This window comes from Jaculus jaculus, chromosome 10 (genome assembly GCF_020740685.1).
Source record: "Jaculus jaculus isolate mJacJac1 chromosome 10, mJacJac1.mat.Y.cur, whole genome shotgun sequence".
Taxonomy (NCBI): Eukaryota; Metazoa; Chordata; class Mammalia; order Rodentia; family Dipodidae; genus Jaculus; species Jaculus jaculus.
Genome location: NC_059111.1, coordinates 68,531,666 through 68,548,803, shown reverse-complemented (window position 1 = coordinate 68,548,803; position 17,138 = coordinate 68,531,666). Strand labels below are relative to the sequence as shown.

Sequence of the window (17,138 nt, the reverse complement as noted above, 5' to 3'; positions counted from 1 at the left end):
ATGCATCATGCCCTATATCATAATTTGCTTAAAATACCAATTTAAACAATGCAACTTAGCTTTTAAGAAAACTCTCTTCATTTTTGGTAGTAGAGTAAAAGGAAAGCCCATCTTTCCAAATACATGTACCCAGAATATGGCAAATCTTAGTTTAAAAGTACATGAACTGAAAAGAAGACTGCTTTATCATAAAGTCCTTCTTTGCCTCAAGTTCTAAGAGGTTTATGTATTTACATCAGACACAGAAGAGAGATAGACTTAACAAGGATACATGAGGACTGAAAACACTCTTGCTTTGCTTAGGATTTCCCTATTTGTCCCTTTGATAGGAAGGAACTCCATGAGATCAGAAGCTACTTCTCTCTAATATTCATTCGAGAATGGGCAGACAAAATATGTTTTAATTTCTGCTCCTACTTCATCTATACATGAAGGGCTCTTAACCTCTGCCTACAACAGTCCCCCACCACAACTCAAGCCCAAATTTTGATGAATCATATAGTAGTGATGTCTTCACCTAGTGGGTCCACCCACCTTGGTGACTATGATGAATTACATAATACAACAATTAATTGTTTTTAACTATGGGTAAGGTCACTTTATGTTTCTAAATATTCATTGGCTACTGTGTGGCTTCCAGGAACAAATAAGACTGAGGAAGAGAAGAACATTTTCTAAATCTGAAGGAAGTTATCAAGTATATAGCAGCCTACATGCTTTACAAATGCTTTACAAAACAACAGAAAAAGTGAGCTTCAAAAAAATGGTGGAAAGAAGAATCAGAAAATCTAAACATTTATGGAATTACATAAAGAATAATCAGGAAATGGTACCATTTAAAATCTGAGAAAAGGAATACTTTTTTGGAAATCTTGTAATATCGCCCTGTTTATTTACTATTTTTGTTATATTTGCTTCTACAACTATTGTTAATACCTAAAAATAAAGGGGATAGAAGAGAGGTTAACAAATGAAAAAAGAGAAAAGAAAAAAACTCCTTAAAAAAACACTTGTAGCCTCAGAAGACTGGTAAGCACTTCTGTGTCAGAGATTAGGGGAGGGAAATATTTTTCAGAATGAATTTTAATTTACATTAGGCTAGGAAAATGAGAAATCTTAATTTAAAAGGACTAAGTGGTAGAGTGGGAAGGAATGTGTTAGTTCTACGGCCTGCTGTGTGTGTGTTGGGGGGGGTGATATGTTTATGGCTTAATTTAGGCTGTAATGCATTTAGTGGAAAATAGTACAGTACTAAATGAAGAGGAACCCCTACTACTATGTCAAAGGAGATGGGAATAATGTTTCTTGCCTTTCACAGAAAGGAGAAACAAGCTACTAGAAACCAAAAATTTACACAAATATATGGCTATGATGTATTTCTGTCAGTGATATTTGTAATAAATGATACACTGAACAGAGCATAACTTCCTTAACATAAAGATAGATCCTTATAATAGAAATTTATTCTCAGCCAAATATAAGTGACACGGACACAATTTTAAACTATTTATAAAAGGTATGCTACTCTGATGATGCATACTCTGACTAGCAGCAAACTTTTCTCTTTGGGCCATGTCTCACTGTAGCCTAGCCTGACCTGGAACTCACTCTGTAGCTCACGCTGGCTTCAAATTCATGGCAATCCTCCTACCTCAGCCTCACCAATGCTAGAATTAGATGTATAAACCACAACATTCAGATTGTACCACACTTCCTAACAACATTCAGACTATCTACAGGTTTGATGACTATGTTAACTACCACCAGACAAATGTCATTAAAACCTGTCTAATGTTAACTTTATTGAGCAGGGCAAGCAGACATTACTTTGTGTGCCACTTGTTCACAATGTTCTAATTAGGAACTACAAGGTACTACTATTATCCCCATTTTAGAGTTAAAGGAACGAGAGGTACAGAGGTTTAAAAAAAGCCTTGCTAAAAGCTGTACAATGAAACAAGCATCTGAAATCAGGATGTGCTCTCTTATTAACCAACCACTGCATACTAGGATGTAGAATATTTTTCCAAAGACCTGTGTGTTACTAAGATTGGTCCTAAGCCCAAGGTGATATTGGGAAATTAAGCAACCTTTAAGAGGTATGCCTTGTGAGAGGAAGTTAGGTCACTGGGTGTGCACCTCTGGAGAGGATACATTGGGACACCAACCTTTCCTGTTTTTTAGTATCCTTCCCAGCCACAAGATGACTAGGCCTACTCTGCCACATGCTTTTTTTATGATGAACTGTGCCACCACATGTCCAATGCAACAGTACCATTTAACCACAGACTGAAACTTCTGAAACCATGGGCCTTTTATGTTGACAATCTCAAGTATTTTGTTATGGTAATGCAATTCAGACAAACACAACCACTATCCTATATTGGTTAAAGAGTCAAGTTAGGAAATCATGAGAAAGTAAATTTTGCAAAACTAAACACAGATGAGAATGAACAAGAACTGAACTATTCCCATCCCTAAATAATTGCTAAAAATTATTAACCTAATCCACTTTTTTTTGAAAATAATGTTTGGCAAGTCATGAATCAAACTTACTCCCTTTTATATGAAACAGGGAATACATGATAAACTTTAATTCTTATAAAGATCAAGTGTCTCGGGGCTGGAGAGATGGCTTAGCAGTTAAGCTCTTGCTTGTGAAGCCCAAGGACCCTGGGGTTCGAGGCTCGATTCTTCAGGACCCACGTTAGCCAAATGCACAAGGGGGCGCACACATCTGGAGTTTGTTTGCAGTGGCTGAAGCCCTGGCGCATCCATTCACTCTCTCTCTATCTGACTCTTGCTCTCTCTCAAATAAATAAATAAATAAATGAACAAAAAAAAATTTAAAAAAATCAAGAGTCTCAGTAGAAAAGTTCTACAGAAGTTTAGTTAAACTAACTGATCCCTATACATCTATATGGCTCACATAGAGACTCTCATAAATCCACTGAACCAGGAATAAACAAAGAGCTAAATTCAGATACTCCCCACATGTAAGAGGCTTTAGGAAAACTTTGTCAAACATTAAGTTTTAGTATAGAAATGTACTTATAACTATCAATAAGGTATTAACAACCCTAGCAGACTAACTTTTAAAAATATTTTGTTCACAAATCCATTTGATTACTTTATTTATATTCATTTTATAGATATGGAAACACTTGAAAATAAGGTACTTTTCCCAATGTGAGAGAGCTAATAAATGGCAAACCCAGTTTTGTGATCTTCAATTTGTAACATATTACTGCCTCAGAATGCTGCTGTAAATTATCCTGTATTAATGTTTGACTACAAATAAGTACCAGATATTATATATTGACATCATGATCTCAGCCACTGGATAAAGTAACTTCCTTTCTGACTGTCAGAATAAGATATTAAAACTAAAACAAAAATTGACAAAGCTGTTGATTCACTATATACTCATCTAATAAGTATATATATATTTTTAATAAGCAGTCTATATGACCCACTGGATCCAGTTTTGAAAAGATTGTAACATATTTTAACAGTTCAACCTGGACAGAGACTTTATTGGATAAATATATATATTGGAAAAAGGCTTACTATTTCATTCCTTTGATACCAAAGGAATAAAAAAAAATCCTAAGATTATTATCTTATAGGTCCAGAAAAAAAATATTACTAGATTTTTCTCCTACTATAATTTTAAAGATATAAAGTCTATAAACTATATTGATTTTTCTCATAGAGGCATAGCAAAAATACATTCTATCATGAAATTACCTAAACACTTAATTTAAATAATATGGCAATAAAAAAGCACAGTAGTCAGTAAGCAATGTCAAAAGTGACATATATTCATGAGTAAAAAGTACATGGGTTGTTGGGGGAACTTTTACTTTTGGCAAATAGAAGGGAAACAGAATATTAGAAAATTGGCCACTCATATAAAGAAGTACTATATATTCCTGTTTTATGTTGAGACCTTTTTTTGGTGTGTGTGGTGTCCACATGTGTGTGTATATACAGGTACACTATATGCATATATGTGTGGAGGCCAGAGGTTAACAATGGATGTCTTTCTCAATCACTTTTACCTTGTTACAGGGTTTCTCACTAAACCTGGAACTCACAAATTTGGCTGGACCTGTCTGCCTCCCGAGTTCTAGAATTACAGGTGGCATACGCTTGGCTTTGGGCTTTTTATGAGGGTTGTGGAGATCAGAATTCAGGTTCTCATGTACCCACTGTGTAATTTCCCAGCCATATATTAAGACCTTAGAGAAAAAGAATTTTTCTTTCATTGCATGGCTTTAATCTTTTGATACTTTCTTTAGGGTCCAGCATATGATCTAACCTGGAGAAAAGCTCACATGTGCTTGGAAAAATCTTCAATCAATGGCAGAGTTTTCTTTTTAAAAAAAAAAAATTATTTTTATTTATTTTTATTTATTTGCCAGAGAGACAGAGGGAGAGAGAGAATGGCACACCAGGGCCTCAAGCCACTGCAAACGAACTCGAGATGCGTGTACCCCTTAGCATCTGGCTAATGTGGGTCCTGTGGAATTGAACTTGGGTCCTTTGGCTTTATAGGCAAGCACCTTAACTCTCTAGCCCTGTGGCAGAGTTTTCTGTAAGCCAGTTGGTCACCTTGATACTTTGTTTTTCTTTCACTCACTGTTCATTTAATTACTGAGACTGGGAGGTTGAGATCTCCAGTTGTTGCAGATAGTTTATTTCTCCTTTTCCAGAATTTACTTCATGCCGTTGTTAGATACAGACACATTTATGACTACTACACTCTCCTTATATACCCCCCCCTTTTTTTTGTTTTTTTTTGAGGTAGACTCTCACTTTAGCTCAGACTGACCTGGAATTCTCTATGTACGTGACCTCGAACTCGCAGTGATCCTCCTACCTCTGCCTTCCAAGCCACCATGCTCAGGTTATATATGGCCATTTTTATTATCATGAAATATTCATACTTGTCTTGAGAAGCACTTTTTGCTTTAAAGTCTGTTTCATATAGAATTAATATGCCTCTTCTCCTTCAGTTACTATTAGTTTTCTCTGTACATCTTCTCCCATCATTTTGCTTTCAATTACTTGGGTCACTGAATATAGGCGTGTTTCTTAGCAGCTGCATGCAGTTTAGTGGAACTTTGTGTTCAGTTTATCAATCCCTGACTTGAATATACAAATGTGATTACTGATTTGACTACATTTACATTTGTCATTTTGCTATTTACCTTCTGTTTGTATTCTATCTCTGCTGTTTACCTTTAATAGTTTTTGTGGAGTTTTTTTTTTAGTGTAGCATTTAATTCTTCAACTGTCTTTAAATTGGTTATTTTCTAGAGATAATTATCTATCTAAATTTATTAGACTTGTAGTTTCAAAGTAATATTTAATTCCCTTAAAATAGAAACTATATTCTGTTCTTTTCCTCCTCTCTCCTTTGTTATCACTGTCATAAATATATCATGTACATTAGCATACATGTGGTAACTTGGCCTAAAAGTCTGTTTTTCCTGCTATATTTTGCATATACTCCTTATTCCATTAATTTAAATTTCATTTTTAAAAGGCCTACTAAATTGTTAATTAATATTTGTTAGAGCTTTTGTGAAAAAGGTCCAAGCCAGCAAGATTTTCACTACCTACTGATAGGTTTGTGTGTGGACAGACAAGTACATTCCAAGTTTGTCTTTATATCAGCTGGATTCCATTCCCATCTTTATTTTCCTTTGGGTCTATTCTTTTAGCATCAGCCAAGAATTACACAAGACTTGTACTATTCTAACACTAATTCAGTAATTTTTTTAAAATTTTTTTGTTCATTTTTATTTACTTATTTGAGAGTGACAGAGAGAGAGAGTGAGATTGAGAATGGGCGCGCCAGGGCTTCCAGCCACTGCAAACGAACTCCAGACACATATGCCCCCTTGTGCATCTGGCTAACGTGGGTCCTGGGGAATCGAGCCTCGAACCGGGGTCCTTAGGCTTCATAGGCAAGCGCTTAACCGCTAAGCCATCTCTCCAGGCCCAGTAATTTTTTTTTAATGGTCTTACTCCAGCCCAGGCTAGCCTGGAATTCATCAAAGTAGTCTCATGGTAGCTTCAAACTTACATTGATCCTTCAAAGTGGCCTCTGCCTCCCAAGTGTTAGGATTAAAGGTGTGTGTCACCATGCCTAATCTTAATTCAGTAGTTTTAATAAAGTTGCTCAAGTTTTTGTTGTTGTTGTTAACTTCTAAAATACTGAAATTGTTACTCTGACAATTATCTTTGGCCTTATGGTTCTTTTCTGGGGAGAACAATCAAATCTTCTCATTCAGCTATGCCTTTAATAGCATGTACCATGTTAGTGTAATGTCGTTATAGTGCAACTACCCCAAATCATGGTAGTAATTTTTTACATATTATTTATTTTCAAGCAGAGATAAAAGAGACACAGACAAAGAGAATGGGCCCTCCAGGGCTTCCAGATGCTGCAAATAAACTTCAGGTGCATGTACCTTTTTGTGCATCTGGCTATCTGGCTTTATGTTGTACTGGGGATTTGAACCCAGGCTTTGCAGGCAAGTGCCTTAACTGACGAGCCACTTTTCCAGCTCTATGGTACTAATTTTAAGATGTATTTATTGCATATAAAAAGTTTTTTATTATTTATATTCAGGCTTACCTGGACTTTACTATGTGGCCTCAGGGTGATAGAAAGTACCTCCTGAGTGTTGGGATTAAAGGTGTGTGCCACCATGCCCAGCCTAAATTTATGTTTTCTAAAAATATTTTATTTATATATGAGAGAGAGAGAAAGTGGCAAGTGGAAACCAACAGAATGAGCACACTAGGGCTCTAGCCACTGCAAATGAACTCCAGACACAGGCACCAACTTGTGCATATGGCTCTACGAGGGTACTGGGGAATTGAACCTAGGTCCTTTGGCTTTGCTGGCAAGTTCCTTTAACCACTAAGCCATCTCTCCAGCCCCCAAACTATTTTTATTCATATGTATTTGGAGTAAGAGGCAGATCAGAATTACAAATTTCTCAACAACCACAGCATAAAGCCACTGCTAAAAATGTAATACTAAACAAAATGGTACTACAGGAGTGTATGTGTTCAGTTTATACATCACAGTATATGAGGTATATTGACAGCCTACACTATGTGAAAATGATACTGTCTAGAACTTTTTATATGAAAAAGAGAAATTGTGATGTTTAACCTGGAACAAAATTACTTCCTGCTACCCTTTGAAAAATTCAAAAGGAGACAATATTGATCCAGATGAAAGCGTGAAAACTAAGTATAAGAAAACATATTTAACATATTTAATAATCTAAAGCTAAATCCATTGTACTGGTTCTCTTATAAAGTAGTCATTCCCACACCCCACTTCCAGAAGATATGATGAAGATGAGATGATCTATCATTTAAAGATATGCTTAGATAGAAGATGGATTAGATGGCATTTCAACTCTCTAACTTTATATAAAACAACAACAACAAGGAGAAGGGCTGGAGGGATGGTTTAGTAGTTAAGGCATTTGCTTGCAAAGCCAAAGGACCCAGGTTTGATTCCCCAGGACCCATGTAAGACAGATGCATAAAGTCTACAGCACCTAGAGACCCTGGCATGCCCATTCTCTCCTCTCCCTCCCTCTTTATCTCTGTCAAATAAATAAATAAAAATAAAATACTTTAAAAGAAAAACAAGGAGGAAAGAATTTATATGCATAAAACCATAAGGAAAAATGATGGCATATACATGGATATACTTCACATTAATCATAATAAATCAAGAAGTGGGTCACTTCTAAAAGACATGGCTTCTATCATCCTATTATGTCCCAAAGTAGAACAATATGGTAGATTTAAAAAAAAAAAAAAAAGGTATCAGAAGCAGAAAAGAACATCCTACAATTGTAATAAAATCTATGACCTATGGCTCTGGGGCTGTTAACTTACAAGCAAGTAAACTAATGGAGAAATAGCTGATGGGTGCACAATTAAGTATTAAGTCACAAAGGTGTACAAACAAGGAAATCTCTGATCTGTTTCTAAATAAAGAATTCATCCACATAAAAACTAAGGTATGCTGAAGAGATTTTTTTTTTTTTTTTTTTGAAGTAGGATCTTGCCCCAATCCCAAGGCTGACATGTAATTCACTATGTACTCTCAGGGGGCCTTGAACTCATGGTAATCCTTCTACTTCTGCCCCAAGTGCTGGGATTAAAGATGTGTGCCACCACACCCGGTTCAGTTAAGCTAAATAAAAGTATCAACATTATATTCAGGAAACAGTAAAATCCATCCATTAGGAACAAAGCAAACTACAGGCTGAAAACAGAAAGAATTTACCTCTTTCAATTGATCTGCACTTCCCCATGATGCAGAACGCTGATGTGATCTTTTTTCTGCTCCCTCCTCTGCCCAACAGCTAGGAGTCTAAAATCAAACAAATCAAAATGTAAGAATTCTGTCTCTATTCCTTAATTTCTAGTAACTAAGAGAGAATTTTTATTCTTAGGCATAGAGGCAGGGGAAATGGTTCATTCAGCTAAGTGCTTGCCCAGCAAGCATGAGTACTAGGCTTCAGATTCCCAGAACCCATGTAAAATCTGGATATGGTGGCATATGTCTATAATCTCAGTGCTGGGTAGGTGAAGAGAGAGAATCCAAGGCTCATTGGCTAGCTAGTCTCGCTGAGTCAGTGAACTCAGGATTCAGTAAGAGACCTTATTTCAAAAAATAAGGTGAACAGCAATTGAGGAAAGCTCTTGATGTTACTTCTGGCCTTTACACAAACACATGTGCATGTGTACCCACATACATACAAACTATGTATACATAAATACATGCATACCATACTCATTCACCATATACACAGAAAAAGATTCTTAGCACAAACAAGTTAGGAAGCTATCTAAAATTCTTTAAATGCTAAATTAAATATGATCAATCCAAGATTCACCTTCACATCAACTACAACAAAACTTATTTGTCAAATTCAAAAAGAGTCTGAAAATTTGCATATCTGGGCTTTTATAGAGTGTAGTCAAGCTAAATATGAAATGGTAAAAGGATGGTTAGAATACCTCAGAATTAGAAGTATCATAGATCATTTCCATCATTTAGCTAGCTACAGGGGTAGTATATAATGTTACCACGTTTATTGCACCTGTGAAGTAAGGATTAGCAATATAGTATCTTTTGAGTAAAGCATCAGGTGTCTTCATATAAAATATGATTTGAATCTGGGGAAATGGATTGGTTGGTAAAAAGAGTTGCCACATGTGAGATACTTAGAACCCACGTAAAGCCAGATGTGGTAGCACACATCTGTAATCCCAGTGCTCCCACAGCCAGAATAAATTCCTGGAAGGTAATAGACCAGCTAGCCTGTCATACACAACCAACACCCAAGGTTGTCCCTCTAACTTCCACACACGTTATGGTCCACGTGCACACATATGTGTGAGTGCACACATACACACAAAGATAAAAATACAAAGATAATTGTTTCACTGAAGTAATGCAGCCTTGAAAAAAACTAACCTACATGTCCAAATAGAATCATTTTAAACATGTTTAGTCACTTAAGTACTAATAGATAACAATTAAATGTAACACAAAATATTAAATCTCAAATACTGCTATAAAAACTTCAGTGGTTTTTAAAATCAAGCAATATTAAAATAGCATTCTTAGTATGTGAGAAAACAGTGTAATGTAAATTAGAGAAAGCAAACACTCTCTAAAGATAGGCAATGGGTAACGATTATCACAATAAGTATATGTGGCATTAAAATACTTTTTGTATTACACAATTAAAACAAATTTTAGGTTGAAGTTGAATCTAATATATAAGCTCTTATGAAGAAAAATTATTCTACTTTATATAGCTCAAAATGCAACGGCAACTTTTAAAATAATTGCCACCTCTTAAAAATCATGCCACCCCAACATCAAACTGTTAGTAACAGGTTAATATCAGCTGAAGCTGCTTAGGGAACTGAGAGTAACATTTCATTTAACTGGCAAGTACAAGAATGAGAGATAACAAATTAAGTAAAATATGTGCAAATAAAACTTACTAAAATTTCCCATGTTTAGTCCTACGTAAGTCAATGTAAAAATAACATAGGTCTCCCAAAAATTGTACATTTAATAATTTATTCGAGAATTATTTAATTATGACAGTTTTACTCAAGATTTTGAGGATTTACATGACCTAACACTTTTGTCTTTCTACCAAGTAGCATTCTCTTGCCAAAAACCAAATGATTTAGGACCAAAACCTTTATAAATCAAAACTACACTCTCAGAAAAATAAAGTCAAATTTTGTCATGTTCTATAAGTGTGCTTGAGAAGCTACCAAAGATAAACTAATTTTAATATGATTTGTTAAGTGTGAATGTTTCAGAAAGGCTTAAAAATTTGAAAAGGAAAATAATCACACAAAGTAGCAAAAGTTCTTTCCTTGTATACTACCGAGAAGCACACTCTCACTGACCAGGCAATTCTGTCTACCATCTGGAGTAGAATTTTTGAAAAGGTGTACTTCTAATTTCATTCTTTTTACTTATTTGAGAGCGACTGGGGGGGGGGGGGGGCAGAGGGGAGGGAGGGAGGGAGGGAAAGAGGGGAGAATGGGCACAACAGGGCCTGTAGCCACTGAAAATAAACTCCAGACACATGCACCACCTTGTGCATCTGGCTTACATGGGTACTGGGGAATCAAACCTGGGTCCTTTGGCTTTGTAGGCAAGTGCCTTTACCACTAAGCCATCTCTACAGCCCCTAATTTCATTCTTAAATGTTAGTAGAAACACACAATAAAAAGACACCCTAGTCAAATAAATTCAGAGGAAATACATATAGTATCTCTACCCCATGTACAGTATAACTTAAGTATTCTAAAAACTTAAGACTATACACACTTTTTAAAGTACCTGCTCGGGGGCTGAGTAGATAGCTATTAATAAAGTGCTTGCTGCACAAGCATGAGGACCTAAATTCGGCTCCCAAACAGCCACATAAAAACTGGACGTTGGGCTGGAGAGATGGCTTAGCGGTTAAGTGCTTGTCTGTGAAGCCTAAGGACCCTGGTTCGAGGCTCGGTTCCCCAGGTCCCACGTTAGCCAGGTGCACAAGGGGGCGCACGCGTCTGGAGTTCGTTTGCAGAGGCTGGAAACCCTGGTGCGCCCATTCTCTCTCCCTCTATCTGTCTTTCTCTCTGTGTCTGTCGCTCTCAAATAAATAAATAATTAATTTAAAAAAAAACTGGACATGGTGAAGTAAACCAGAGCTTGTAAGGCAAAGACATGATGATTGCTGGGGCATCCTGACTTATAGCCAAATCAGTGCGCTCCGGGTTTAGTAAGAGACAACCTCAAAAATTAGCAAGGAGCACGACTGAAGAAGACACCTGATGTTCAACTCTGATCTAAACACATATGTATAGACACATGTGCAGACACACCCACACATGTACACAGACCATACAAAAGGAAAAATGGAAAAATCTATTTAAACTTTCTTCTTACATGATTACAAAACAAGTATTTTGCAAGTATATTTATTAGCAATGTGCCAAACACTACTCCCAAACATTTTGGAAAGATAATAGTCCTCAATAACTTTATTACTGTATATATAATAAGCAGAACATTCCTTATCCACTATACTTTAGGAGATTCTTCTTTCTCAACTGCCTCTACTATCAGGGCAAAAAAAAAGTACTTAACTTGAAAAAATCCCATCTATGGAAAAAGATACTTTGGTGAAGTAGATCATTCTTTATTCTCTCTCTCCAATTTTCCAAAGCTTAGGCTATTTTATCAAAGGAAGCCTTCTCCTTTAAGTGAAATAGGCCAATAACAATCCCACTGCACACTACTGTAAAAGCTTCAAAATAAATACATAAGAGAAAAATTACATATATCTAAGTCAACTAAGTTTAAGATAGGGGATACTTTAGTTCCTTATATCTTGATACTGCTTTTCTGATTTGCTAATTTCAAAAAGAGTTCTAACTCCTAATAAGAAAATGTTCACTTTCAATAATAATCTAGCACAACCTCCAAAAGAAATTAATCACTTCAGAAAAATCTCATTCTTATGTTGAAGCTTAAAAATATATTTCTGCATAGTTCATGATTGCCCTTGACATTTATTATATAGTTTATAATCTAGTCACTATAACCCTAGTTATTTTATACTTATAAAACTGACAAACTTAGTTAAAAAGTGAGGTGGGATTAGCTTAAAATCAATTACAGTGATTTCAAATTTACTTTAAATTATGAAAACATTTTAAAATAGGTTTATGATGAGCCTTTAATATTTATGAAAATATTCTTTACAGATTTAGTTCTCTTTGGAGCAAAACCTTTTGAAACTTTTATTCATTTATTTAAAAGAAAATATGACAAGTCTATTTTGATGAAGCATTATGAAGGAACACCAAAGATGATTTTAATATAATTATTCGTTGCCTTTCTTGTAAGATGTAAGTAGATACAAATATAAACAGGTATTTCAGTTAACAAAGAGTATAGAAAGCAGCAGGACTCAGCTGAAAAACAATACTGCAAAGGTTAAGGCTGCATAATTATTTAATATAAAGTCAGGGGTACTGATTTCAAAATGTTTTAGAAATTGGATAATAACAGTAAACTGCATGCTCAATTTCTTTTTATTAAACTCCAACTTGATTTCTGTGCTCATTATCAAAAGTATAGTCCCAGATGACCTGCTGCTCATCATATGCTCCCAGATTCTTTTTTTTTTTAAATTTTTTATTTTATTTATTTGAGAGCGACAGACACAGAGAGAAAGACAGATAGAGGAAGAGAGAGAGAATGGGTGCGCCAGGGCTTCCAGCCGCTGCTAACGAACTCCAGACACATGCACCCCCTTGTGCATCTGGCTAACGTGGGACCTGGGGAACCGAGCCTCGAACCGGGATCCTTAGGCTTCACAGGCAAGCGCTTAACCGCTAAGCCCTCTCTCCAGCCCCAGATTCAATTCTAAACTTAGTAGATCTAAAACTCTTAGAGAAGGTCCAGTAACATATGTATCATTTTCATTTGCTTTTTAAATAACTGCCCAGATGATTTTGATGGAAAATGAAAGTTTAAAAGCACTGTAAACATACAGGATGGGAGAAAGCCAGCCAGCCTAGCCAAACTATTGAGTTCTGAAGCTCAGTTAGGTAAAGTACTTTCTTTATAAGCATGCAGACTTGAGTTTAATCCCCAGGTTCCATATAAAAGGTTTGTGTCGAGTGCCTGTAATCCCAGAGATGGTGAGGTATCCTGGGAAATGCTGGCCAGCCAGCCTAGCCAAACCATTGAGTTCTGTGCCAATGACAAACTCTGTTTCAAAAGGTGGTAGACAGCCTTCCTGAGGATGACATCCCAGGTTGTCCTCCAGTCTCCACACATCAATACACATGAGAACATGCATATACACATATGCATACATATACACATGTATAAAAATGAGTAAGATACAGGTTTATTACTAAAGATATCATAGTGACCACTCATTTATCTTACTAGAGTTTAACATATAATGATTTTTAAATCTTTCATATCTGACAAAAAATAGAAGCAAAGATGATTACTGGACATGACTTAACACTTTTTTCCTATTATTCTAAAAAGCATCCACTTAAGGACTGGAGAGATGGCTTAGCACTTAAAGTGCTTGCCTGTGAAGCTTAAGAACACAAGTTTGATTTCCCAGTACCCACATAAGCCAGATGAACAGGTTGTACATGTTTCTGAAGTTTCTTTACAGTTGCTAGAGGCCCTGGTACACCCATTCTCTTTCATAAATAAATAAATAATTTTTAAAAATCCACTTAAGTGTAAAAGCATGTGTTTATGTAATGACCAAAAAAGTAGTTTTCATAACCAAAAAAAAGTTTTACCCTCCTGAACCTACAAATTTGAAGGACCATTTCATTTTTTACTTATAAAACTGCAGAGAAGGTACACAAAGGTTGAAAGTGTACAGACCTTTAAGGAATCATTGAATTATTCAGAGCCCCCTTATAGTATGAGGTTGTATGTATTATTTCAATGCCATTTCCTGCCAAACCAGATTTACTGTTCATATTTGTATAACTTACTATGTATACAGTGATATTTTTCTGTCCACTCAATTCAACATTACTGTATTTAAACTTGCTTACAATGAAATTTCAGATTTTCCTACAAAATAGCTAATAATTATCAGTAGCTATTATGTTCTAGAAGCTTAACAATGGTTATTTTGTGTTATCATCACTGAAATAGGCATTAGTTGTCCTTCAAAAGCTAGAAGTTCAAAAGCAGAGAAATTTTCACTTGGTTAACCCTGTATCTCTCCTATATAAAAGCCTTCCATTTATATAAACCAGTTAATGTCTTACATGGTATATTCCTCATCACCTAAATGATGACCTAATTCTAAATTATAATCTTAATTCATAAAACACATTGTCACAAGTGTGTTTTCTATAGTAAACAATACTTACTACTCAAAAAGATGTAACTAGTTGAGAATGAATATATCAGACAACAAAGGACAAGGAACCAGTAAGAAGGCTAGTCCAAATAAATATACCTATTTATAATTTTATCTGAAACTAGTTAAGAAGCAAAGATAACAAGCTAGTTTTGTCTCAAGTAATGGGAAGAAAACTAATCCACCTTGTTAGCAGAAATATGGGAAAGGTCCTTTGCTCTATAGTATTTACTTTTAATTCAAAAGATACATTATCTATTACAAATCAATGTCATGGTTTGAATGTAAAATATCTCCCATAGACTCATGTGTTTGAATACTTAATCCCCAGTTTGTTTATGGTACTGTTTGGGAAGACTGTGGAACCTTTAGGAGGTACAGCCTTGGTGGAAGAGGTGTGTCAATACTGGTGGACTGTGAAGGTTACTGCCCAGCCCCGCTTGCTCTTATTACTTCTTCCTTGCTGATATGGCTGTCTGCTCCTACCATGATAGACTTCCATTCAAAACTAAACCAAAATAATCTCTTTCCTTACCTAAGATGCTTCTGGTCAGCTATTATATGCCAGCAGTGAGAAAGTAACTGATACAAGCGGCAAGTAGGAGTCTCTAATAATTTTAAAGGTAGTATTTTAAATCTCTTAAAATACAAAAAAAATTATTCATGAATTAGAATTTTGCTTTAATTAGTTGACTATATCCCTTTAGCAACCAGAAATAACACTCCGTAAGCAGGAATATTACATGCATATTGGCCATTCAACTCCAGGATTATAAAATCCTCTATACTGTCATGTACTCTTACATCTTTTTAGAGTTGCCTGTCTGCTTAATTTGCCCACTTACTGATTGAGCTGTTTGTTTAGCTTCTTCAACAAATGATGCTTAGACTTCTAGATATCCACATATACAAGGAAACCAGACCCTACTGTTCTCACTGTACAAAAATTGGTTCAAAATAAATCAGACTTCAAACTAAGACCTGATGGGCTAGAGATGGCTTAGTGGTAAAAGGCACTTGCTAGCAAAGCCAAAGGAGCCAGGTTCAATTGCCAGTACCTACGAAAAGCCAAATGCTCAAGGTAGTACATGTGTCTGGAGTTCGTCTGCAGTAGCTAGAGGCCTTAGCATGCCATTCTTCCTCTCATAAATAAGTAAACAAACAAACAAACAAACAAATAAATGCCTGAAACTCTAAAACAACTAGAGAAAAATATAGTAAAATCACCTATAGATAACACCTAAAGATATAGGAACAGGAAAAGACTTTCCAATAAAGTGTCAGTGTAGGAAATAATAGCAAGCAATGGCAATTAGGATTTCATAAAATTAAGAAGAATCTGTGATGCCAAAGCACAAAAGACAAAAAACAAATTGCTGCTTCCTATAGAAATTTCAACTACAAGCTCTTGGGAAAGGCACAAGAAACCCAAACAAGCTGTACCAAATGTGACTTTTAGTAAGGAAATGAAGTTTCTAGCATACACAGTGAAACTGGAAGTTCTTGTGTATATGTGGGATAAGTGTATGTGTCATGGTGCCTGTCTGGAGGTCAGAAAACAACTTCAAGGTGACTGTACTCCACCTTCTTTGAGACAGCATCTCTTGTCACTGTAAAACTGCCAGGCTGCCAAGGAATATCAGAGTAGCTGAGCCAGGAGCTTGGGATTCTAATGGTTCTACCTCCTACTATCACAGGCACATTGGGATCACAGATGCAAGTGTCATTCTGTATGTGGCTTTAAACAGGTTCTGGGAATTGAGCCCAGAGCAGGAGGCTTTGCAAACAAGCCCTTTAACTGCTGAGCTATCTCCCAAGCCCTGAAAATTCTTTTGTTACTTATTTAATTAATTTTTAGTTTTTTGAGGTAGGGTCTCACTCTAACCCAGGCTGACCTGGAGTTCACTATGTAGTCTCAGGTTGGCCTTGAACTCATAGTGATCTTCCTACTTCTGCCTCCTGAGTGCTGGGATTAAAGGCGTGCACCACCGCGCCCAGCTTCTTATTATTTTATATGGTATCATCACCTATTCTTCTGACTGATGTCTTCCCCAAACAAGCTCCTTTTTTCAGGTACCTGAGGAGAAGGTGGGTGGTTTAATTTCAATGGCAACATGTTTATATGTTTTCATTCAGAATTAGTAATTGATTGCATGCTGGCTAACGTCAAATGCTACATAATTATTTTTTAAGATGGACTCCTAGAGAAAAATACTGGCAAAGAGGTATGTTCATAAAACTTCCCACACTGTAGCTTTACGAGATTAAGGAAAACAAATTGCTATTTTTACTACATTTTAGCATGTTGATGTTTCAGATTTAATCCGAAAGTTAATTTAAAATAATATGTTGTTTAAGAAAAGACCATCTAGAGAAAGGGAAGCATAAGTATACAAGTGTTAAGTATACATTTAATATACAATAATCCCATTACTAACTCTTCAAAGACTAGATGTTTTGTTCTATTTTTTTTTAAGATGGGATCTTACTTTATTGCCTAGGCTGGTGTCAAATTTCTGAGCTTAAGTCATCCTCCTGCTTGTGCTTAAGTCAAAGAATACAAGTTATGAAATCTCCCTCCCATATAACTAAAAGAGACCAAGAGCCATGAAAGAAACATATTTTCTAAAGAGCTATAATTCA

The 17,138-nt window shown here is 35.8% G+C and overlaps 1 protein-coding gene across 3 annotated transcripts in view; it reads right to left on the bottom strand.

Moving 5' to 3' along the window:
• Positions 1-17,138, bottom strand: part of Glcci1 (glucocorticoid induced 1) — an 84,459-nt gene that overhangs the window by 29,391 nt on the left and 37,930 nt on the right. For all 3 annotated transcript variants that reach the window (XM_012948270.2, XM_045159978.1, XM_045159979.1), the window contains exon 3: positions 8,336-8,422. In XM_012948270.2, coding sequence (XP_012803724.2) covers positions 8,336-8,422 — 87 coding nt within the window. The remainder of the gene's footprint in view (positions 1-8,335; positions 8,423-17,138) is intronic.